The following is a 25550-nucleotide window of genomic DNA, read 5'->3' as shown; positions in this document are numbered from 1 at the left end:
CAGGTATAAATTACAATTTTTCCTGAGCTTTGCATTTATTTTCTTAGAATATTTCCAAGATATTCTAAATATGCACAGATTTCTTGCATATTTCCAAGATTAACAATTTTACTATTAAATGGTAGGGCAAGAGGAAGGGGGCTTGGACCATGTAGAGAGTCTTCCCTGAGAGTTATATTAAAAAAAAAAAAAAGAGTGTAGCTCTAAAAATAATATCCATAATTTATCTTGTCCTTCTCACTGTTCACAAGCAAATTTTGTGGTTTTTGCATGCATCTGTGCACACTCAAGACTTTCAGATAACCTATTGCTAGAAAATGTGGCCAAGTGGTATGATAGAATGTGCTTGAAAATCAGCAGCCTTGGGGTGCCTGGGTGGCTCAGTCAGTTAAGCATCTGACTTCAGCTCAGGTCACGATCTCACAGTTCATGGGTTCGAGCCGTGCATGGGGCTCTGTGCTGACAGCTCGGAGCCTGGAGCCTGCTTCAGATTCTGTGTCTCCCTCTCTCTCTGCCCCTCCCCCACTCGTGCTCTGTCTCTGTCCCTCTCTCTCTCTCAAAAATAAACATTAAAAAAAGTAAAAAAAAAAGAAAAGAAGCAGCCTTAGAAGAAGTAATCATAATCACAACAACGCTGATTAAGTACCAACTACCAACTGTTCACCAAATACCGTTCCAAGAAACTTATGGGTGTTCATTCATTTGGACCCCACACCAACCCTCCTGGATGGATACTGTCCTCCTTTTACAGACCAGGACATGGACATTCTGTGACTTGCCCAAGGTCACACAGCCAATGGGTGGAGTGGTTGAGATTCCTGAATCTGAACCAAACAGTCTGGCTCAAGAGTCTTAAGCTCTTCAGTACACCATACCATATTTTGAAAGTTTTATAGTCTTCTTCAAAAAAGTATTCCAATATTTTAGTAATTTACAATTCAGCAGTAGCTGCTATGCAACTAATAGACATCTCTAGTGTCCTCAGCATAAACAGATAAGTAGGTAGATGTTCAAGGGTTTCTCTGAAGTTAAAATATTACATATGGGCTTCTAGCCAAACAAACTGAGAAGAGACTCTAGTTAGAGAATAAAGGCAGGTACTTACAGCATTTGCCTAAAGATTTTGTTTAAACTGATGCCACTTTCCAGCTCTATTTTGTTAGTAATATGGCTAACACTTGTTGAATTTTTACTGCGTGCCAGGCATACCAAGATGCATACGTTTATACATGATCCCATTTACTCCTCAAAACAACCCTATACCGGTACATACTGTGTGTATTCTCATTTTGTAGGTAAAGACACTAAAGCTCAGAGCAGACAGGAACTTGCCCAGGTTGCACAGGTGGCATGTCTAGAGCAGGAATTGGGATGCCCACTCTCATCCACCACACCACATTGTGTCCCTTGGAGAACACAGGGTCCTTGACACCTCTCTCTGGCTCTAAGAGCCACTGTGATGTACTATGTGAGAAGTCAGTATGAAAACCAAACCATTATACCTCTGACTTTTTTTGTGCAATGGCCCTGAAACTAGAAAGGCAAAGATTTCCGTGTGATGGAAAAGGGAACCTGTTGGGAACTAAGGGTCTCTGATCAAATCGAGGGTCCCTAGCCCCAAGAAATGGCCTTGTACCAGTGCAGAAGCAGGGGAACTCTAGCCCTTACCCAAATGGCTTCTCTCCCAAATAAAGAAACTAAAAAGAGAGTTAAAATAAGTTTGCCTAGGTGGAGAGATGGGGAATGAAGTGAGATGGTCTACAGCAGTATAGAGGGTCTTTGTACAGGAGAAGAAGAAAGCTCTGAACCACGAGAACACAGCAGCAATGGAGCCAAGAGGCTAGAAAGAAAGAGAAGCAGCAAACCCAGCTGGAGAACAAAGTGAAACAATAACACTGGTGGAAACAGAGAGATGTGCAAGTGAAATACAACAGCCCAAGCAGAATGCATCCCTTCTGCCTCTGTTAAAGAAGAGGGTTGCCTGGGTGGCTCAGTACGTTAAGCAACTGACTCCTGATTCCGGCTCAGGTCATGATCTCATGATCTTGAGATCAAGCCCTGCATTGGGCTCTGCACTGAGTATGGAGCCTGCTTGGGATTCTCTCTCTCTGCCCCTCCTCTGCTCTGCTCTCTCTTTCCAATTAAATAAAGAAAAACTTAAAAAAGAAAAAAAGGAAAGATGGTCTTGTTGCAGGGCATAATTGTGCCACCTCTGTTGGAACTTCCCCCTTGCTTAGCCTAATACTGGTCCTTTTCTTTATAAAAAGTTCTATTTTTCTAAAACATATTTCAAAAAAACTGTAGGAGCACAGGAATAGCCCCAGACTAAAGGGATCTGGAGTGTGGGTATAAAAATGATGGGACAGGACAACTCTCTCTAGACAGCAAGCAGTCCCTGGGGTTTTCTGGGTCATTTTACACTTTTGGGGCTGTTACAGTTACTATTTCAGGAAACTGGTACACAGCATACTACATACACAAATGTCATATGATATTTTGTTTGATGTGACGGAAGTCCAAGTGTGTCACCACGAATTTACATTCTTGGTGCTTTGTGCCGCTCAGCTGTAACATCAAAGCAATTGTGTGACTTCAAGTTGAGCCAGGGCATGAATCTGGCTTTCTGTTAAACCAAGTGTTAAGGGGAGGGTCTTTGGTTTATACCCCCTATTTTAAAAAGCTTATCAAGCTTCAAGTGAAATGTGGCAGTTTATATCACCTTTTGGGGGTCCTCCTTAAGTCCTCATGATCCAGCTGGAAAATCCTAGCCAACAGTTAATATACGACTGCAATCCCAGAATTTCGCCTCACTGCTGTTAGGAGGCCAACATATATATACTCATGAACTAGGCTGGGTTGCAAAGAGATCTGATTTTGTTTTTAAATAAATACATTTAGAACCAGGGACTTGGAAGTAAAGAACCCAAGTCACTATTGGCATTGTGGGTTTTTTGTTTTTTTGTTTTACCTTAAGGACTTTCTAGACTAGATCTGATTGTCTGCGTCTTGCAAGGTTGTGCTGAGCAGGGAGGGAAGAGCACAGTGCATAACCCAGAGTCATTTGTTTTATGTGTACCTAGTCCCAAAGCTCCAATTCCCAATTTAATCCATGTCAATGGATTCTTTCTAGCCAGAAAACTGGGGAACTAAAGTCTTTACAAAACAAACAAACAAACAAACAAACAAACGAGCAAAAAAGCATATTTGTTTACAATCTTCCAGCAGAATAAAATGGGGATGAGGTGGGTACAGGGTAGAGGGACAGATGAAACAAGATTAATAGTTAACACTTGTTAAAGCTAGGTGATACATACATGGGGGGGGGGGGTCATTATATCACTCTCTTTACTCTTGTATGTGTTAGTAATTTTCCATGATAATTTATTTTAATCCATAGAAGTACTAGGAATTTCCATGAAGTACAGCTAATGAAGTCCAGGCTTGATAGGATGCTGTAAGTTACTGAAACCTGGGCAAAAGAATCAGCCTGTTAGCTCACCCCCTTATCCTTCAGGTTCTCTACACTCCTGCCAGTTCAGATGCCACCTGTGGGTGAGTCACCTGGTCTGTACTTTCCCACCTCCTTGCCTTTGCCATGCTACTTTCCTCTGCTTAGAATGCCCCCTTTCCTAACACCTCAGCTCCAACTATCCAAATCCAACCTATGGAAGGCCTTGATCGAAGGCATCCTCCTCCTTTGTTAAGTCTCGAATTACTACATATGGAAAGAATCTCCTCTTCCTTTGAACTCCGGAACTTTGCTGGTGCTCTCTTGGGCACAGCCAACTGTGTAACGATAACATTCGTAAGAATAAGAAGAATCATAATAATAGCAGCTAGTACATACTATACTGAATGTTACTATGTACCAGGCATTTTAAATATGTCATCACTTTCCTTACAATCTCTTCTGAGGTTATTACCTTGTATTATCATACCCTACAGATGAAGATCTGAGGTTCAGAGAGGTCTAAGAGGATCCACTGTGATGTGACACCAGATGTGTCACCATAAATTTTACGCCGCTGTGCATATGATCCTTAGTGATACCACCAGAGTAATAGAGTATAAATTAAAGTCTGGCTGGGGCAAAATTCTAACCTTCAGGAAGACCTGAGAGCCCACATTCCTGATGACTACAATACTGTATATGCCTATTCTTTCTACTGAACTGCAAGCTCCTTCAGGGAAAGGACTATATCTTTTTCTGTTTTTGTGTCCCCCATAAGCACTGTCTAGTACAATGCCATGTATATAGAAGATACTCGATAACATCTAGCGGACTGAACAATGCATTGATACAAAGCAGTTCTGTACAGCAGTTCTGCCTAAGGACTATGTCCACCTGTTGCAATCCAGCTCTTGTCTACCTTCACCAGGAAATGAGATGGACAAATAGCCCATGCAAGAACTGCCTACGCGTCTGTCCTCCCACCACCTCTGTCCACAGGCCACAAAACTAAAATGGTTTTCATCTTTTCCCTACACTGGCATCACAAGTGACCAGAAAGAAGTCTTCCCTGATGCTATTTTTTGTAGCCTCCCAGTTGTGGACTCCCTCTCCCACCACCCTCTGCAAAATTCCCACCCCTAATAGCCTTAGGAAAGGCCAAAGGGAGTCAGATTGTGTCTCAGTGATGACTCGGGAAGCTGGAACTGAGCAAGACAGGCTGATTTCCCTCTTGAGTTTCCTTTCTCTTATTTCTCCTTTCAGACTGCTTAAACCTGCATTCTTTCCAACCAAATTACACTACGTTGCTGCTGCTGTTTTTTGACTATATTTTGACCTCCGTCTTGAATGCAGTGATGTTCTCTGGACTGGCCCTCAGAACACCTGGGGAGTAGGCTTGGTCGCCTTCAGTTCCGTCCCCTAAACTCTCACAACATTGCTCTTCTTCTAGCTACAGGTCTTCTCCCTCCAAGGACCCAGCTTCTGCTGTATTTCTGCAAGGTCTCACTCCCAGCTGGCTTTTAAGAACTGAGAAAGTCCATGGGACGCCTGGGTGGCGCAGTCGGTTAAGCATCCGACTTCAGCTCTGGTCACGATCTCGCGGTCCGTGAGTTCGAGCCCCGCGTCAGGCTCTGGGCTGCCGGCTCAGAGCCTGGAGCCTGTTTCAGATTCTGTGTCTCCCTCTCTCTGCCCCTCCCCCGTTCATGCTCTGTCTCTCTCTGTCCCAAAAATAAATAAACGTTAAAAAAATAAAAATTAAAAAAAAAATAAAATAAAAAAAAGAACTGAGAAAGTCCTAGCTGATGAGTAGGTGTGAGTTCATCACATGATAAATGTCCTCTTCTCAACTATAGCTCTTAATCCAATTCCCACCATCAATATGAGCATTGTAGTAGAGGAAAAGAAAAGAAGAGAAGGCCTTCTAGTCCCGAAAGAATGAGGCAATAACGGTAAAGGGACCAGCAACGGGGGTGAAATTTGGGGCAGAGGCCAGTCACCTGTGGCTGGCTCTAAATGTTCCCTCTTCTGGACTCCCCTAAGCCATGCTGCTGGAGTGTTAATGTGATGTGAATTTCCACAGTTTTTTTTTTTTTAATTGAAAGTTATTTGCCTTGGTCATAAATTTAGCTACGTCAGCAAAATACCCTGGGGTGTGTGTGTGTGTGTGTGTGTGTGTGTGTGTGCGTGCACACACACATGCACATGGTACCTATCTGTGAAGAGGTAGATGGGGGCCATGCTGAATTGTGTTATATCAAACAGTACTCATGCTTTATCTAATGTCACTCATCTTGACAGCACTGCATTTTCAAAATTAATAAAAAGCATAAGGAAGCTGCTGCACAATCACTAACCAGAGAATCTTGGCCACCAAGCTAAATATCTAGTCATCTGTGTTGTACATTAAGTGTGAAGGCACATATCACAGTTTGGGATTTAAATGGAAAAATCAATACCCTTCAGGAATCTGCAGTTGCACAGCAGATTTTTCTATCTGCCAATGCTTTGTTTGTCAGTGCCTTCTGATTACACATACTTGTGCATTCCAGGCATCGATTTTGCTTTATTTCTGTTTAGGCTACTTAACCCTCTTCCAAGCAGCAGAGGCTGGGGGTGTGGGAGAGAGGGCAGAGAAAATAAACAGTCACTAATACAAGTCTGAGTCAATGTCCAGTCCACCTGGCCGGGGCACTTTCTGTCAGTCCCTATATGTAGCCATGTGTCCTGATCATCTGCGAGCCTAGAAGTAACCTATTCCCCTAGTGTTTTTTTCCAAGGGCCATTGGCAACCCCGACAAAGTTCCTCCACTTCCCAAACCCACCCCTGCTCTTGCTACGGTGAACTATGCAAGGTGGCTCTGAAGCTAAGAAAGTACTTTGGAGCAGGACTTGCAATCTTTTTTCATGAAGTCTTTAAAAATTTGCTCTAAGCTGCACTAAGAAAACTCCAAGGACTGCCTATTTCTCACTTAAGAATGTTCTAGCTTTTTCATATAGAAGCATCACTTTTCCCAGCCTCATATCCAGCCAAATACCACTGCTTTTCTTGTAGTTGAAAAAATTAAATTTCTCCTTAGAGAAATAAGCTTCCTTGTTTTCTTCTCTTTATTCTCCTTTTTCTTTTGTCACAAAAAAACTATGCTGATGAAAATAAAGCATTTCTTACAGTGACTAAAAGGACAAAGATTGTACACATCTCTCAAAACTACTGCTAATACACTACTATGTCTAAGCATAGCAATGATTAAACATACATTTTCTCTAAAGGTAGCTGGAAAAGATGTTCACATATATATTTTACTTCCTCCTGTATGAACCGACCACAACCAGGACTCAGCACGTTCGTTTTAGCAATAAATATTTTTTAAAAATCAACTATGGCATATTAATTTTAACTGTTTCTCTAAAAAGAAGTAAGATACTCCCCAAAGCATTTTGATACCAAACATAGCATTAATGGCCCCTTCGGTCTTCTGCTGGATAACTATGGTTACAGAGGGAAGTATTAAAAGGGAAATGGATGAAAAAGATTTCCCCAAAATAGGTCATGCTAGGAGGCCTGGAAGCTTAAGAGCCCTAAGGTAAAATAAAAGGTGAGTTAAATCATCAGAAAGCAAACAAACAAGCAAACAAACAAAAAAAAAAAGCAACTGCATTGATAAGCAGCGAATTTGCCTGCGGACTGATTGGTCAAGGGGCTAGACACACAGCATGAGTGGCGCTATTGTAACCATGCAGTTTATGGAGCTGGGGGGAAAAGAGTTTCTCACTGTCAACATCTAGCTGCTGCGGCTAGGATGGGTAAGAACTGTATTTTTCTCTCTTCTCCTGCTCTTTGGACACTTTGTTTTTAATGAACAGTTGGTATCAGAGCTAAGTCCAAAGACTGTTACATGTGGGATTTCCTAATGCGGAGACCTGGCAGAGCTGTTCGGTGTTCAGCCAAAACACTAAATAGAAATGAGACTACCTCAAAATGTAACAACGGAGCATCCTCATTCTCTTTCAGTGTTTTCATTTAGTTGGAGCAAATGTTTTGCTTTAATGCAATTGAAAAGAAAAGAACATTTAGGGACAACATAGCTAGATCCCTCATAAAGCTTCATTTTCAAAAGCAAGTGTTTAAATATCTAAATAAATGACAATTCATTCTCTGTTTACTTTAGGTAAACAGCAAATGCATCGCGGAGTACTCATTTTCAAAAGCTAATCAAGAACATTAGGTCCCGACAGATTCATTTAATAGAAATATAATAGGCATTTCTTCTTGCTTTTCATCTTGTCTTGCTGTAAATGCTAAAATGAACAGCAAATTAACCCTGCGTTGGAACAGAGTCCCTGTCACAGCTGATACCCCCTCTCTCGCGACTTGTAAACATCCCCGCATCCTGTCGCTGCTTTGACTTCTCCTACAGAGGAAAGACGAAAGTGCCTGATTGAGTTTGGCAAGAGAGTGTAGGAACACTTGAATCCTAAAGGGAGTACTGCGTGTCAACTCTGCTATCTTTCCCAGCAGAACAAAATATTACCATGCTGTCTCCTAAAATAGTGTACAATTAGGAAGGAGGAGGAGGAGTGGAGGTGGGATTGTTTTGTTTTTTTTTTTTTTTTCCAAGCTACATATATCGACTGTCTTTCTCTCCATTTTTAACTTTACTAGCCATTCTCCAAATGGCTGGTTATAAACTACTATACAGAACAAGCTAACAAAGACAGGGCCATCCACGCTCTATAATCAGATATAAAAGATTTGCACACAATCTGAGATCTTATAGTTAATATTCAGTGATATCAGAATTAGCATTTAGAACTCTATACAGAAAAACTGTAATACTTCATAAATGATGTAATAATGAACAAACCCTTTCAAAAACTGTTTTCACTGTGCTAAAGTAACATTCTAGACTTGTTGTAAGTATGTTATTCTTACAAGTAGTTCGCAGTTATTCTTGAAGGCAAGCCTTGGAGTTTCCTTAGCATAGTGCTGCTGGGGGAAATTTTCAGCTTGTCCATCTTCATCTCTAGCCTGAAGGGAAATATAATGGCCTATTTAGGGACTTAACAAATAATGGAAGAAAAAAAAAAAAAAGCTAAAAGCATAACAGCTCAGACCATTAAACAAACGGGAATCCAGAAATAACAACATTATTAAGAAGTTTGTTTAAATACGCAGTACGCCTTTTAGATGTCAAAATTCGGGGTTTATTTTTCTTGACGTAGTTTGGTTTCGACATGCAAATTCACTGTGGTGTGATATTTTAAATGATATGAAGCAAACCAAAATCAAATAGTTTCGTTGGCAATTAACCACCACTTTGGTCTTCCAGTGGCTTTCGTTGCACATTGAGGATTATATGACATACGTACGTGTTTAAACTTTTTGGCATGCTTAAGCAATCTCTAGATAACGCACTTTAAGAAAATTCTAATAGCAAGGCCACAAGAAAAGCAGTTTGCATCGTTATATTTTGCATCGTAATACTATTAGAGATAAACTGATTCCTCTTGATTTTTAAATAAAGATCTGAAAGGAGCAATGATCTAGTAAGAACAATGATTCTTCAATCGAATGCAGTAAAAAAAAAAAATAGATTTAATTAAGAAGCTGCATTAAAAGTTACTAGTTATTTTGATCTACACTGTTAATTAAGAAAGCTGAAGTTTAAATGGAGACATTAACAGAACCCATTAGCAATACCGCTTGCATACAGTCTTGTCCTCCTAATCTCCATCCGTTTCTGGTTTGGAGTGGGAGAGGGGGAGAGGTAGGTGAAAGGAGGCGTGTCTGCAGCACACTCATTAAACCATTCATTTGGGTGACACTTGCACCTCGCTCTGCTCTCATCTCATCTTAGCCCTAACTGCTCCCCCTTTCCTGGCCTCCTGAAATTCACAGCTGAGCTGTCTCCCTCACATATGGCTTGCATATAATTATGCATATTCCATTTTGCGCTGCATTAAAATGATGAGCTCCTGGCTCCCTGCCAGCTGATTTTAAAAAGCCCAAGTGAAGTAGGAAAAAGGAGAGAAACACAGGGAGAGCCGCACAGGAAGCAGCAGGTAGTTCTGTCGGCTGTCTCTTTAGATAAAATGTATGTCTGGCACCAAGGGAACAGCTGAGAACTACCTGTTGTGATGTATGGATCGAGGAGGAGAAAACAATGAGCGTATGTCTGGGGCACAGCGATGACAGCACTTGGGTGGTGTTTCTCCTTTAATGGAGTGAAATTTGCCGGCTGACAAGTATCACTCAGAGCTCCTCGGCTAGAAGAGGGATCGTCGTTTTAGAAACGGAGCCGTATTTTGTACATTTAAGGATGTATAGCTTGTTTTTTAACAAAGCCTTCTGCTACTTATTACAGGGAGGGAACTGGATGGAATTTGGAAATGGAATGTCATGGGCAGTAATATTTGGGTTACAAGAAGTTGGTGGGAGAAGAGAATTGCTCTGTTTTGGTTTCATTTTTGAAATGTATGAACATCTCTGGGATTGAGTGCCTTTTTATTATACCTTTTATCCCCCCCTACCAAATCAAAGTAAAATAAAAAGGCAGTTATAGGACTGGACTACATGTGACAGAAAGCGTAAGCTTTGTTCACGTTCAGTGGTTATCAAGGCACTGAAAGCGATGATGCTCCTTCTCACAGCGTCTCACAGCGTCAGCTCTCCTCTGCAGCTACATCTGGGCTTAAGTTAATATAGTCTTAAATGGGGCCCACTTTAAAGTGGAGTGTATAAATAAAAGGCAGCTGGAGGAAAAACAATAAGATGCCAATGGGTAGCAACGATGTTAGATTCTTCTACTCTGTAAGTGTGTTTTAAGCCACTCTGTGAGGTCTCTTGACGGCTGATGCTACATCTACTTCATCTTTCCTATTCTGCCATTTCCAGTGCCTTACTTTTAGCTGGTACTTAACAAACGTTTAAGTGATGAAGAAAAAAAAAAAAAGCCCCATACATGGATAGTAACTAGACCTTACTATAAACAACTCTATAGAAAATGCCACCTCGAAATATGCTAAAGTTGGTGGTTAGGTTTATTATATTCCTGATGCACTATGATACATATGCTTGAAAACACACTTAGCATATAGTTTACGAGGGCTACTATTTACATATATATGTCTATATTCAATATACATGTATCTTGTGTATAAATATTCATAAGGTGGAATATGTTTATTATGCATGTACTATGTGTACACATTCATACACACCAGATGCCTGGGGATATTTTCAACATTAGTGGCAAAAATACATCCATTCCACTTACACGTAAGGTGATCACAATGCTTTTTATGTTTTTAAAGGACAGGAAATAATCCCATTGTCTAATATTTGAAGGTGCTTCCTCAAAGGAGCTAAAGATTTCATATAAAGACTCATAATTTATGAGGTGGAATAAAACAGCCATGGAAGAGAAAGGAGAGGGAGATTGAGAGGGTTGGCAGTGAAGAGAGAAAGCCAGAGATTTGCTTCTTTATGGAGCTGTCTATTTGCCTCTCCATCAAACCCCATGGCCCTTGGAATGGTCTGCCTCTCGCAAGCCATCTGATGCCAGAGTGCAAGACGTTCCATCCTGCAGCCATTTGCCGCATTGCCATCATGTGCCACAGAGCTGGGAAGCATACAACATGCTAGGACCCCCAGCACCGTCTCCCTCACGTGTGTGTGCACACATTGAGCACTCACCCGCCTCTCGCCAGAGTAATTCCTTTTGCATTCTAAAGGGTTTTTTAGTGTAAGTGTTAAAACTACTATTCCTAGACTAAGTGAAATTAAGTGCATTCAGCGAGGGCAATAATTCTCCACTCTTGACTGCATACTAGAATCATCTGGGGTGGCTTTTTAACATTGGAGCCTATCCTGCCCCCTCCTGTCCCACTTTTTTCCAAGACTCTGATTTAATTGGTCCAGCATGGGGCCCGGACATGGGTGTTTTTTAAAAAGCTCTGGGGTGATTGTAATGTACAAGCAGGGCTGAGAACCATTGATCTAAGGAGTGTGCCCAGAGGAGGGGTATCAAGAGGAGGCCCTTGGCACAGTGTCGGCAGAATGTTCTCTAACCACGTCCCGACCCCACTAGAGTGAACTGCTATGCAACACTAAGAGGATGTAGGATATGGCCCCTGGGATGGGTCTTATTGTAAAGACTCCAGAGATGACATGGCTAGCTGATCGCAGGCAAAAAATCCCTTATTTTAGTTCTTGGCATGACAAATAATATTGGAAGAACTACTAGACCAGCTCCTCAAAAGGCCTTTCTGAACCTCTATAACCAAGTCAAAAATCCCCATGTGCCCTCGCTTTGACTTGACACAGGTACAACTTTACACCGGTTGGTGTGATTTTTTTGTCTTCTCTGCAAAGTAGCACGCTTCCTAAGGGCAGAGATAGTGCCTGGTTCCTCACCTCTGGACCTTCAGCCCCAGCCACTGCATGGTACACGGTAAGTGCTCTGTGGGAATGAGTTCTGTTTTCATTCCTGCAACTCGATGGCGACGTTAGATAAAAATCCTAGTAGAGTCATTTTATAACCTGTTATATATTGAAGTCAGTGCCTTCTGCTTCTGCCCCATCTGGGCTGGCAGACAATGGCATATCGAGGCAGGGCTGTGTAAGCCCTGCAGACATTCAGAATCTCTGGTCATGGTAAAAACATGAAGCAGAATGACTTTTAGTTGTTTTCTTTTATTGTTCTTAAATTCTTCACAGACCATGAGCTCTCTCACTGCCTTTCTTGGGGCAGACCACCCCACTGCCAGCTCTTGGCATCTCCTGGGGCCCGGAGACCTGTGTTGATGTCTGACTTTGTTCTGGAGTGACCAGTTCTGACAGAAGGAATGCCAAGATACATGATGAACTAATTCTCTCCATGTGTCTTATTCTCAGCAGCTTTATTCTGACTAATACGCTGGATATTTATGCCAACTATGGGGAAAAGCAAACGGGAAGCTTTTTTTTTTTTTTTTTTTACATTTTACTACAAATGTGATCGTCAAACCAAAGGTACATTTCTTATCTACTATTCCAAGAAGACTCCACCTCTTGCCATAAAATAGAAATAGAAATCCTTCAATTAAACTGCAGAAAGTAAATATCCTTCATTTAAACTGCAAGGGGATTTCCCCACCTTGCTGACAGTCATGTTGTGCCTACCATTTGAATAAATATTAGATTATGTGCGACACTTAGACCCATTGCCTCTCTACCTCAAAAATCTCCGGCTTAAACAAATTCATATTCACCTCTCTCTCCCTTTCCCTTTTTTATTTTGATTCTTACATACGGCAATCTTTGGTTCTCTTTCAAAGAATTCACTTCTTCCTTTGGGCCAAAGCTTTGGTGTCATGTACATCTTCAAGCAAGATCAGCATGTTTTCTCCTTGAGAGTCTCCCTTAGAAAAGGTGGAACATTCTAAAATCAGCTCCACCGGCCTATACCCCAGAAAAGTGAGATTTTTCTGACTCAACAAAAAGGTTAACACTGCTGCCATTTAAGTGGAAAGATAACTATGCTTCCCAGTTAAGACCTCCCTGTGATGAATGGGAGTTTACACCTCTGTGTCGCCGTGATTTCAGAACTTTTTTGGAAAACAAGAGAAGGTTCTGCCTGGAACCAGAGTGGGGAGAGCACACAGAGCGTCTAGACTGAGCGTTCCGGTGCTGTGGCGGACTTGGCACACACCGGCTCACACACGTGGTGTCGTTACCAGACTTGAGAACATCAAAAATAGTGCATCTCCAAGTTGGGGGCGGGGGGGGGGGGGGTAAGTTTAGAGATGAATAGTTGCAGAGAAAAACTTTCATTTTTTAGAACGCACTCTTTGAGCCAGGAGTAATAGAATTTCCGTTCAAAATTCAAGACAAAAGCACAGGGACACATCACCTCTGAAAACCCTTAGGATTTCATTTTCCAATTTCCGGTCCCATTTCTGGTCTGCCTTTCCTTAGCCAAATGCCTACATACATTTCTCTTGAAGAAACTCAGAAAGGAATAAACTGAAACTGTCATGTGTGTTGGGAACATCTCTGTGACCTTGGCATAAAGGTCAGCCCGGTTTCCAGGCCCCTCAGTGAAGTTCAGCCAGTGCTGGCCCTGGGCTAAAATAACACAAGGAGACCTGTGGAGTGACTCCTGCTTCTTCTGGATTACAGCTCAGCTATTCTCATCTTGATGGTCCAAACTCCTCACGACTGAATACCCAGTTCCCTTCAACTGGATTCCTGTCCTTTACCCCCATTTTCTCTTTGTAAAACTAGATTCCATCTGTCCTCCCCCACTTCTCCTGGAAAATTCTTATACATCTTTTAAGCGTTCATTCAGTCTGCAGCTCCTTTAGGAAGCCATTCCAGACCTCTTCCTCCTGATCCTAACCCGGGCTCTGCACCCCTCTGTCTATATATTTATATGTATCAGCATTCCACCCATTGCATTGCATTATGACCATCTATGTGTGTGTCTTCCCCACCAATCTGTGAGGTCCTTGAGTGCAGAAACTGTTCTATGCAGCTGCAAATCTCTAGAGCCTCATCTACTGCCTGGCATATTATAAAGACTCCGTAAATGGTGAGTGAGTGAATGAATGAGTAATGAGTTCCTATCCTTCAACCCTAGCATCTGGACATTCTGCCTTGCACTCTAGTCCCCAGAAGTGAGTGCCCTGCCCCTGAACCTCAGGAATCATCTCCACACCTGAGTCTGAGCAGGCCTCTGCCAGAGTTCTCTGATCACACACAGAGAACTCCCGCCTGGACCCTCACTGGCTACTCCATGCACTTCTGCCCAACACCTGTCCCTCCCACCTGGTTAGACACTAGAGTCTTAGCCTCACTTCAGATCTTGTACTCAATTTGGACTTAAGCCAATAATCATTTTGTCCGTGTTTCTCTCCTCTGCCTCCCCCTCTAACCTCTGGTTGTTGCTTAACAAATCCTCATCCCCAAAAGTCCATTCTCAGATTAACCAACCCAGGGCCTTGCTCCCTGTTTCTGCTATCTCATCTGGTCATAGTGCCCCAAGTCAGTCTGGAACTCCTTGGTATAACTCATCTTGGTTATGACTCATGTCTTATCTTCCCTACCAGATTGGAAGCTGCTTAAGGGAAAATGGATGAAGCCCCCATGCTCAGCAGAGTCCCTTGTACAACAAACAATCCTGTAAGTATATGTTGAATGGATTCATTAACCCTTTGCTCCTCCTTAAGCCAAGGTCCAGAAGCGTTCTGTTTTTCTCCACCCTGAATGGTCTGCCTCTACAAATGGATCCCCTTAAGTGTGAGTTGTTCCTATGCAAATATGCAAGTCAGTGAACATCAGATTGCAGAGAATGGCATGGCTTGTGGACAGGATTATGTGTGCATGCAACTTGGGTAGAGAGCTTTCTCTCGCACAGAGGACTCCCACCTGGCATCAGGCTCCCTGCTCTGGAGACACCCCAGGCACGCAGAAACATCAGTTTCTGGACCCAGGCATCTGCTCAATTCACGTTAGTACTAATTTTTGCGTCCGACTCCTTGGCCCTCCCTTTCATTAGCTTGTCATCAAAGATTGACTATGGGATTCCTGCAGTGGTGCTCTTTTACTTTGTTCTTTTAACAAAATGTATTTAAATTCCCATTTAGCAAGCAGGCCAAGGGAGAAGCTGTTTCCCCAGTGACGTTCCTCCTAATTCTCCATCCTCCATACCTGCCAGGCTCCTCTGACAGCTCCCACATCTCTGATGGATGAGATGGACTTATTTGCTGCAGCTATTTTTTCACTCCATGCAAACCTTTATATATATCATAAATTTTTAATATCCAATTTGGAGTCTTCAAAGAATAACGGTAACAAATATGCAACATGAAGATAATGGGAATCAAATCATGTTTATGGCCTCTAGGAGCATCTCCTTAAACGATGTCAGGTCAGAACCACTCAGAGCTGTGAGCATGTGAGGCTACCGGGCTGATCTCGCGCCTGATTAATGGCTGCCCTTACTCAGGGGCCCTAATGGATTGCATGACAGTTACGGCAACAGATTCCACATCAGCCTGAAATACAGCTACCACACCAGCTAAGATATATCATGCTCATCCCAGCACATTACAGCTGTGTCCAGAAAAATCAGAGCAGTTGCTAAGTGGTTCTGAAAATCCCTGTTTTTGCTTCTCATTTAAAAAATCTGTTCTTCCTATATTGGACAGGACTGCTGGATTTATCTTGCACTGCTTTTTGTCAGGTCACCTGAGTGTCTTTGGTAAGAACTGTCTTACCAAAGTGGTCCGCAGGTAAGGCATGCAGCCCCCTCTTCTGTTCTCTGCTAAAGTCACACCACCATCACATCCCAAGCAGCTTCTGATTATCCCAGGACCCTCAATCCATGGGGGATTATCCAGGCTCCTTGATGGCTCCCCTCCTCCCACCTCTTGCCTCCACCCACCAATTGCCTTTTGGCTTTTTCACTCACTATTCATTTGTATTTATTACCCAGGGTCATGTGAGGGGAAACAAAAGGCAGGCAATTCCACCATGTTACCCGTTGGCACCTATGAAATACTTAAATAATTGGCCTAATCTAGGCATTTCAGGTGGTCCTTTTATTCCTTTCCTCTGAAATCACTAGGCAGAAGGGGCTGGACTCCAGTCTTTATATACAGACCTCAGGATGGGCCTAAGGAATTAGAGAAAATGCGAAACAGGCAAGGCTGGAAAGGGACCCCAGGACCCCATCTGTAAGAGTAGGAAAGAATCCAGACGTAATGGAGGAGATTTACTATCCACAGGAAGTCTCCCTCGAAATAACCTGGGCTCAGATGGGAATAGGAAACACACTAGAACCAGATGAAGGTACTGCTCTGGATATTATCAAAGATTAATAGTAACAGCTAACATCCCTACAGCTGTTATGAACGCACCAGACATCATTCTAAGTGCTTTATATTTAACACACACACCCACCTATATACCAAAGCAAAACAAAAACTTATGATTAGGTACTATTATTACCTCCTTTTTATATACAAGAAAACAGGAGTACAGAGAGATGATGTTGTTCATACAAAGTCGCACAGCTAACAAGTGGTGGAACCAGAATTCAGACTCAGGCAATCTGCCTCCATAGCCCTCACTCTATACTTGATGATCTGCTAGCTCTCTGCTAGTGGTTTAAAATAAAATCAGTGTTGGGGCACCTGGCTGGCTCAGTCGGTTAAGCGTCCCACTTTGGCTCAGGTCATGATCTCACATGAGCTCAAGCCCCACACTGGGCTCTCTACTGTCAGCACAGAGCCCGCTTCAGATCCTCTGTCCCCCTTTGTCTGCACCCCCCCCCCTCAAAACAAATAAACATTTAAAAACTTTTTAGGGGTGCCTGGGTGGCGCAGTTGGTTAAGCGTCCGACTTCAGCCAGGTCACGATCTCACGGTCCGTGAGTTCGAGCCCCGCGTCAGGCTCTGGGCTGATGGCTCAGAGCCTGGAGCCTGTTTCCGATTCTGTGTCTCCCTCTCTCTCTGCCCCTCCCCCGTTCATGCTCTGTCTCTCTCTGTCCCAAAAATAAATAAACGTTGAAAAAAAAAATTAGAAAAAAAAAAAACTTTTTAATTAAAAAAAATCAGTGTGAAATCACTTGAAAATACTGATGTCATTAAGCTAAAAATGTATGTAATTAGTTCATTAAGGGAGGTTTTCATAATTCTCTGGTTTTCTTGGGTTTTCAATTCTAAGATTGAATACACCAAAGAAATGAGGAAAAGAGGGTACTTAAGGACAAACATAACTGAAGGTGGTGGTGGGGTGGTCTGCAAAGAGCCTAGGAAAAAGAGGTGAGAGCAAACGTGAGTCAGTAAGTCTCTGGCACAGGCTGAGGGAGAAGCTACTTCAAAATTTATAAAATTAATCCTTAAAACAAACCAACCTCTTTGGCCTGATTCTTATTAAATAACCTTTGGATCATTGATTATGACACCTAAGCCCATCAATTCCAGAAGGACATGTCCTACAGAGCTCACTCAACTATTCAGATCCTTTAGCAATTTCCTTTGTGAATTTCTAAAAGCATTATCAATATTATCATATTATTTTTTATTAGTCCCATAAATGGTTCTGCATGGACTATAAAGGACATTGTGTGTCTTATGTCATTCAGTCCTGGCACTCCAGTATATAAATGCAGATTGTGGCTTTGGTTAACATGAATCAGCTCATCAAAGCAGTGGATGAACTGTGGACGAATTTTTGGATGAACTGGCAAAATGAAGTCCCTGGACTTGTCTAGCCAAGGAACAGGCCGAGATTGTGGTGATTCTTCAAGAGTTGGGGTGTGGGGAGCCAAAGGCCAGTTCACTAGCCTCTGTTCAATACCACAACACCCTCTACGACTAGGAAAAATTGAGACAGAGCAACAGTAATGTAGCCCTCATCAGGCTGATGGCTAATTAGCTCAGTGGGTGAGAAGATGATGCAAGAGGCTCAGGGGCACTTCCTGAGATAGTTAGCTTGCCCTGTTGTCCCTGTCACAGAACATACCCTTCATCATGACCTGCCACATCACATGCATAAAGGTCTTAGCAAAGGGGAGATGGACACCAGAAACATGTGAGAGAATGTGGATGAATCAGTGTGCATTGCTCACTGCTTTTGGAAGAAATAACTCAAAGGGCATACCCGGGTGATGATGGTCATGGATAGCTATGAATCACAAATTGAAACACTTGTGTCCTTGAACTAGTTTCTCATTCTGAGGTCAAGGACTATGATTTCTAAATTAGCAGCAATACTTGTCAAAGACCATGGTGTCACAATTGTTATCTGTAATAAAGGTTCAGTGCTCAAACCAACCTTACCAGCAACCACAGAAATGCCATAATCAGGATCCAGATACTACAGGACTGTTAACATCTTCTCTGCATGGTTCACATGGGCCTCGGCCTACCTCATTCCCTTGGTGCCCACCAACCTGAAAAGTAGGCCTGTAGGTGCCCCATAGAGGTCTGCACCGGTTCCCTACCAGCTCCAGCTTTCAGGCTACTTCTATGCCACTCTCAGCTCTCAACCCTCACTCTTGGCTCTAGACCTGCCTTGGAAGCTTTGATCTGTGCACTCGGCCTGGCTGGAGCTGTCTCCATAGAGGCTGCCTTCAACTAGCCATTCTGGTCCTCCACCTTGGATAGCTACAGAAAAGTATCCCATCCTGGTCACTGCCCTGACCCGGGACAATTTTACAGTCAGCGTCCTATAATGGTGCCCAAAATATAATGTGTCTTAAAGATAAGGTTTCCTTAGTAAGAAACAGAAGTGCGAATTATGCAATGGTTTTAAAGATCTCAAGTTGGCCTGACATAAAGAAGAAAGACCAAGAGTAGGAGTAAAATCCTGGCTGTTACTGTGCCCTGTCCACACAAATGCTCTGACCAACATGGAGTGATGCTGTGGCTTGTACCAGTGGTGGCAGGCAAAGGAGAAAGACAGGGTGACACGTCTATTCACTGTGCCTCCTGGGTCTTTCCAAGTGTGAAGTTGGGATGTGATTCTGAACAGGATGGTCCTCCTGACTGCTTCAATTATGAGCCACGTGCCACTTGAACTGCTAACAGAGGCGCCACCAGGCTTAGAGCAACAAAGTCAAAATTACCTTGTTTCCAAACCCAGGACTGATCAGCCTGTCTGAGGAGGCAAATGTAAAGATGGCAGCAAAGGAGCTTCTGATCAAATGGCCCTCTCCGGAGTCTTAATTTTAAATCCCTGCCATTCTGCAAATGATAAATGGAAGTAATAAAAAGCGGGACTGTGACATGTTTAAAGAGGGGCAATCTTTCAAGCAGAATTCGACTTGTGTTGAGGGAAGGGCCTGTTGAAGCCAACAGCTGAGTACCAGATTAAGGTCCGTGCTTAGATGATGATGTCAGTTAACACTTGTTCCTCTGTCACCCCTTTTTGAAAGTATTATTGTTTTTGTTGTTACATTTCCAGGAGTTACATTTTAAAATCAAAGCCTAAGTGACAAAAGACAAAAAGTGTCCTGGGTTTCCACATCCTCTCTCTGTGTAGTACAGTTGAGAACAAGAAGATATAGTTTTCTCCTGCACAGTGAGCAGCCCTGCCCCTCCTGTTTGTCCCATTCCTCTTACCTGACCTTTCTGGTTACCGAAATTCCCAAACTATTCCAGATCTTCCATACTCTGGTATCTCAGTTGCCCAGTGAGGTTCTAGATATAAGATAACTGGGGAGCCACATCAGAATAAGGCTCCCAGACTGCAGACTGGACCCCACTGGAGAGAATATCACTGCTTCCAAAGACGTCCAATTCAATGACTGCTTCACAGAGATGTTACCACAAAAGAAAAAAAACTCAGTATAGAAGTCACTTTGACAGTGGCATTAAGATTAAAGTTTGTTCTCTGCCAGACACCATGCTAAACAATTGCAGACTTTGGCTCATTACTCCCCAAACCGTTGTAAGGTCTATATGACCATTACTACCCTCATTTTTCCAATAAGGAATCTGAAGTGTAGAGAAGTTCAGTGACTTTTCCAAAGCAAACGAGCTAACAAAGGCAAAGCCGGGGTCCAAATGCAGGTGTTGTGACACCATGCCCAGGCTCTTGATCCCCATGCAACACTGGCTCTTCCACAGCAGCTCAGTCAGCAGAGGATGTTGGCTAACAATTAGCAACAGAAACTGTAGATATTACTAGAAGGCAGAGAAGTCAAGGTTCAAATGTCCCTGCAGGTCCTTGCAGGAGAGAGGAAAACTTTGCCCTCTGATCTCCCCTCTTCATGGTGAAGCACCAATGACCATTGCAGTGGTCAATGGAGCCAGCACCTCCCTGAAGGTCAAGGCCTGGGTGTCAGTCTACTAGGCCAAAGGCAACACAGGCAACAAGAACACAGCCAAAGGTTGAGCAGATCCAAACTCTAAGCCCACCAGGATGGAGGGCAATGACCTTTCCAAGTATTCTGCACTTGAGGTATGGGGCAAAAAAAAGAGGGAAGGATGGAAGGTGAGGGAGGGTGGGGAGTTGGTGTGGAAATGGGAGTTTGCCCGGGGAGTCCTATAGGTCAGCAGGAGAAGCTCTGCACAGAGATGGAGGGGACACACCCCTTAAGTTGACAGACTTCCCACTGGGGGCCTGCTTGTTTTGAAATCCCTCTTATATTTCATTTGCAAATCTACATGCTTAAGATGATGGGATTCCAAGGTGAGAGTGGGAGCCTGAATCTTTTCTTGGGTGTCAACATAGACTGAGCCATGTTTTCAAGGACAAAAGATTCTAAATTCATAAAACTTTCCTTGTGGTTCTTACCTAATCATAGAACAGAAAACTGTCAAAAGGTTTGATGTGGAAAATAGTAAAAGGGGAATAGGAATGATCATTTGATATAACTATTATAATATTAGCCTTCTCTTGTTACTAAAACATGCAATGTTTTACTACATGCAATCAAGTATCCTAGTGTGTGAAATAAAGAAATTTCACTCTTATCTTTGTCTTAAGGAATGACAGACCTTTGCCTTTGAATGACAAAAATGATTTGTCTAATTCTATAAACTACAGGTTGTACCATCTGCCTTTATACAAAACCATTCTACGTGGCATTGTGACCCCATAGAAAACAGACCGCAATGACAAGGACACATATATAACTTTTTTTAAGGTCCCATTCATTCATTCACTCCTTCCTCATTTATTGAGCATCTACCAACGTGTCCAGCAGTTGTAGACAACTGAATAACTAACCATCTAAAATTAATGGTATTCGGAGCATTTGGGTGGCTCAGTCAGTTGAGCATACAGCTTCAGCACAGATCATGATTTCATGGTTCATGGGATTGAGTCCCACGTCCACGCTCTGTGCTGACAGCCTGGAGCCTGGAGCCTGCTTCGGATTCTGTGTCTCCCACTCTCTGCCCTCCCCCACTCACACTATGTCTCTCTCTCAAAAATATAAACATTAAAAAAATAAATAAAAAGGGGTGGTTAAGCGGCCAACTTCGGCTCAGGTCATGATCTCACCCCATGAGTTCAAGCCCCGCATCGGGCTCTGTGCTGACAGCTCAGAGCCTGGAGCCTGCTTCGGATTATGTGTCTCCCTCTCTCTCTGCCCCTCCCCTGCTCACATTCTGTCTTTCTCTTTCCCTCTCTCTCTCTCTCTCTCTCTCAAAAATAAACATTTAAAAAAAATTAAAAATAAATAAATAATAAAATAAAATGAATGATATTCAGCCCACATGTCCAACACATTTTAATTTTTTAAGTTCAACGATAGTAAAGCAAAGGATCCCTTGCCAAGGTCTAACCATTCACAATTTGGAGTGTCAAATATCATACATTTATATCCTATTTAAAATTTAGATTTTAAAATAATTATAATTTTTTAAAGTAAATAGAAGTCAACCACAAAAGGCAAGAAGTAGAAAATATTCGCATAAGCAAACAAAAATTAGGATGAAATAAAAAACCAGAAAAAGTGAGAGCAAATTCTCAAAGGCCAAGCACTCCGTGTGCCATTTAGCTGAGGATGTTAGTACAGAAATGGGTGAGGAGGGCCATTTGGTGCCAATACTGAGCTGAGTTTGATTTCTGGCACCAGCCATAAAACAGGGGACATAACATCCAGCTCAGAAATTCAATGCAAGGATCAAATGAAACAATTCATCGCATGTCCTACACAATGCATGGAACAGAGTAAGTACTCAATATAGGACAGTTATTTAAATTTCACAGACCCGGGGCGCCTGGGTCACTCAGTCGGTTAAGCGTCCAACTTCAGCTCAGGTCACGATCTCGCGGTCCGTGAGTTCGAGCCCCGCATCGGGCTCTGGGCTGATGGCTCAGAGCCTGGAGCCTGCTTCTGGTTCTGTGTCTCCCTCTCTCTCTGCCCCTCCCCCGTTCATGCTCTGTCTCTCTCTGTCTCAAAAATAAATAAACGTTAAAAAAAAATTTTTTTTTTAATTTCACAGACCCACTTTCTTTTCTGAAGAGAAAAACTCAGCTGGCAGGAAGGCAACAGGGGCTCACTCTCTCCTATCATTAAAGTCTTGATTAAGTTGTGCAAAACTATACAGCATGCTCGGCAGCCAAAGACCGATGTCAGTCAGAAGACACTGGTGAAGAGTTGAGGGCTTTTTAGAAATGCATAAGTACACCCACTAATCAGGATCTTAACCCTCTACACATCGGTATCAATGACCACTTCTACATCTCTTTCACCATCTGACTACTCATTCCACTCCCTGCAAATAAAGCATGGTTGTGTTTTCTTTTTTTATCCCTTCATCTCCTCCTGGGTTTTGCGAGCAGTATCTCCATCAAGCAACTTTCTACATGGGCTGAGCAGCTCCCATCCAGGTGAGCAGCCGGAAATTCGCGGAGGCTACCACGTGTTGAATTCCGCGGCCATCACCGCACCTCTGTCAACTCAACCAAGGTCTTACTGTCGGTCTCTTCCTTACCATTCATATCCTCTCCCTTTATTCCTTATTTCCAGCTGCTAACTTCACCCTGTATCAACTTTGTTTCTAACTCAGTAACACAGGACACCTGCATCATCTGCTGATTTTAAATGCTCCGCAGAGGTCAGGCACCCATACACTGTGACCCACACACTCTTTCCAAGCTGAACGGCCTCACCAATGACAGAGGATCAAATTACAGGGGAGAATTTCTCAACAATCCAATGTGTGGTTCACCATTTTCACAAAATGTGTAAATGAGAGGATATAGTTTTCTTATTCAAAAGGCAAAGAAGGCTTATTCTTTCCTTTAAATGTTTCATCATTTATTAGGTCCTTATTCATTTAAGAATTCAGTACAAAACTGTTGCCTTTGAGCTTTGTTTTGTTTTTAATGTATTCATCCTCATCTTTTTTTTTTTTTAATGTTTATTTATTTTTGAGACAGAGAGAGACAAAGCATGAATGGGGGAGGGTCAGAGAGAGGGAGACACAGAATCGGAAACAGGCTCCAGGCTCTGAGCTGTCAGCACAGAACCCGACGTGGGGCTCGAACTCACGGACCGCGAGATCATGACCTGAGCCGAAGTCGGACGCTTAACCGACTGAGCCACCCAGGCGCCCCTCATCCTCATCTTTTGACACATCATCTCTCCTTCACACTCTTTAGACAGGACCCTGAATCACCTGGCAATCTCTCCTCCATAAGTGAGACTCCACTCTCCTAGCCACCTGTGCAATCGGAAACAGCTTTCTTTTATTTTACAGATTTACTTCATCTTGAAGTAAAATGTCATTTCGTTTCTATTTCTCCCCACCTCTTGCCCTGCCACAGGAAGCTGCTGTACAGGTACCATATAATGTTTATGCTCATTTGTTTCTTTGTATTACATCCGGCCCTCCTGTGCTCCAGAATCGGATGTCTACAAAGATATAATCAAAATGAAATTGTATTAGTTTAGATCAACATCTGTGGCAGCAATTCCTTAAATGATACAAACAAGGCAGTAGCTATAATGTCTGTCTTGTTTCAAGGTAAAAATGAAAAATGACATCTTTGATGGAGAAGACTCCACAGAGACCCGGGGAGAAACGCGGCCTCTTCCCCTGCTCACAGACAGCTCTCTTTCCCGTCATATGGCTGACAGGTGTGTAATCATGTTCCTTAGTCACAGTTTGTGTTAAAATAACCAATTACCAAATGAATGAGAATTGAGCTCTAGTGTGACTGTCGCCACTGTTGCAGACTGATGATGCACATCCAAAGCACAGCTTTAAAGAGAGGCTCTGATGGGCTCCTCCCCAAAGATACTCTCCAAGGCTAGAAGCCTCTCCCACTGTACAATGACTCTGCTCAAATACGGGACATTTCTCCTCTGGCCCCTGCCCTAAGGAATGAAGCGACCAACAGGGCCACCATGGATGATCAGTCCAATTTCCTTGGCAACTCAAGGTCCCTACCATTTCCTGCCCTTGATCTTTCCATAACACATCACCCTCGCCTCTCATCCAACACCTGGTAGAGCGGTCTCCCTGCCCACCCAGATTTCCGCCTGGACAAGGCAGTGCCTGCCATCAACCTGTTCTTCCCTCTGTGATGTATATCACCTTCCACCTGACCCCACAGTGACAAAAGACAATGCTGAAACCCAAGAGCCCTGACATTCCAAGTGTATCTTCACCAGGCAAGGAATTCCCCAGATCTACTCCCCAAGAAAGGTAGAGTAACATGCAGGTAGCCTACAGAGCCACATGTTGTTCACTGTTGTGGGTATAGTCAAGAGAAGCAAATGCTTTAGCATTGATGAAAAATGTAAGCACAAAAATCACACTTTCTATTGGCCCAAAGGTTGTCAACAGACTGGGGGAGAAAGCCCACAAATAACTCAAATGAAGTCAATGTAGAAAATTGAGATAATGACTTATTTACAACAGGTTGATTATAACAGTGCAATTATTACATTGTAGGTGACCTTCACCACTTACCCCTCCCACCTGTCAGACATGCCCTGTTGTGGGCCCATGGGTGGAGGAGCCCTACTTCCCAGACTGGTGGCTGAAGAAAAAGCTGAAGAATAGATGAAAAAAAGTTCCCGCCCTGTAGCTTTGTTTCCCATCTGTGAAGCAGGGTTAGTACTTTGTACCCACACTCGGTCACATAGGAGATGGGTTGTAAGCACCATGCAACACCAATGGTATAACTCAAGAAAAGATTTTTGAGTTGCATATCCACTGAGATCTTTTGATCGGCAATACTATACGCTTTCAAGCAAACATGAAATTTTCAATAAAGCCAAAGGAGGTGCTGATTCAAATTTTAAGTGGCAAATATCAAAGTAAAAAAGTTAACCTAAAAATCTTTGTATTGCTTTATTTAGACTAACGGATCCAAGGAGATTCAAGACAGCTTCAAAGAAATGAGTAAAAAGTACCATTCTTTTATATCTCTCACTCCTATTTTTTTCTCATCACAAAAGATGTTCCAGTGGAACCAGACCAATGTTACTTTCCTGTAAAAAGGCTTGGTAAGCTATGCTTTGCATGATATGAAAGGTAATAAACATTTAAGAGGAAGGAAAAAACATCAGCTGGTTTTCTCCTTCTGTGTTCTTCTGTAACTTCTTTTTACCTCAGTCTTGTTACCCTCATTAGCATAAGTGCT

General features: G+C 42.8%; 1 protein-coding gene across 2 annotated transcripts in view; it reads right to left on the bottom strand.

Moving 5' to 3' along the window:
- Positions 1 to 25550, bottom strand: part of LOC123608810 (sine oculis binding protein homolog) — a 146625-nt gene that overhangs the window by 40904 nt on the left and 80171 nt on the right. The window contains exon 5 of one of the 2 annotated variants that reach the window (XM_045499193.1): positions 8382 to 8477. The exons of the other annotated variant lie outside the window; for it this stretch is intronic. Coding sequence (XP_045355149.1) covers positions 8382 to 8477 — 96 coding nt within the window. The remainder of the gene's footprint in view (positions 1 to 8381; positions 8478 to 25550) is intronic. 2 annotated transcript variants of the gene reach the window in all.

Source organism: Leopardus geoffroyi, chromosome B2, assembly GCF_018350155.1.
Source record: "Leopardus geoffroyi isolate Oge1 chromosome B2, O.geoffroyi_Oge1_pat1.0, whole genome shotgun sequence".
Classification (NCBI taxonomy): Eukaryota; Metazoa; Chordata; class Mammalia; order Carnivora; family Felidae; genus Leopardus; species Leopardus geoffroyi.
Note: the sequence above shows the minus strand (reverse complement) of the source record. Positions and strands in the feature narration are given on the sequence as shown.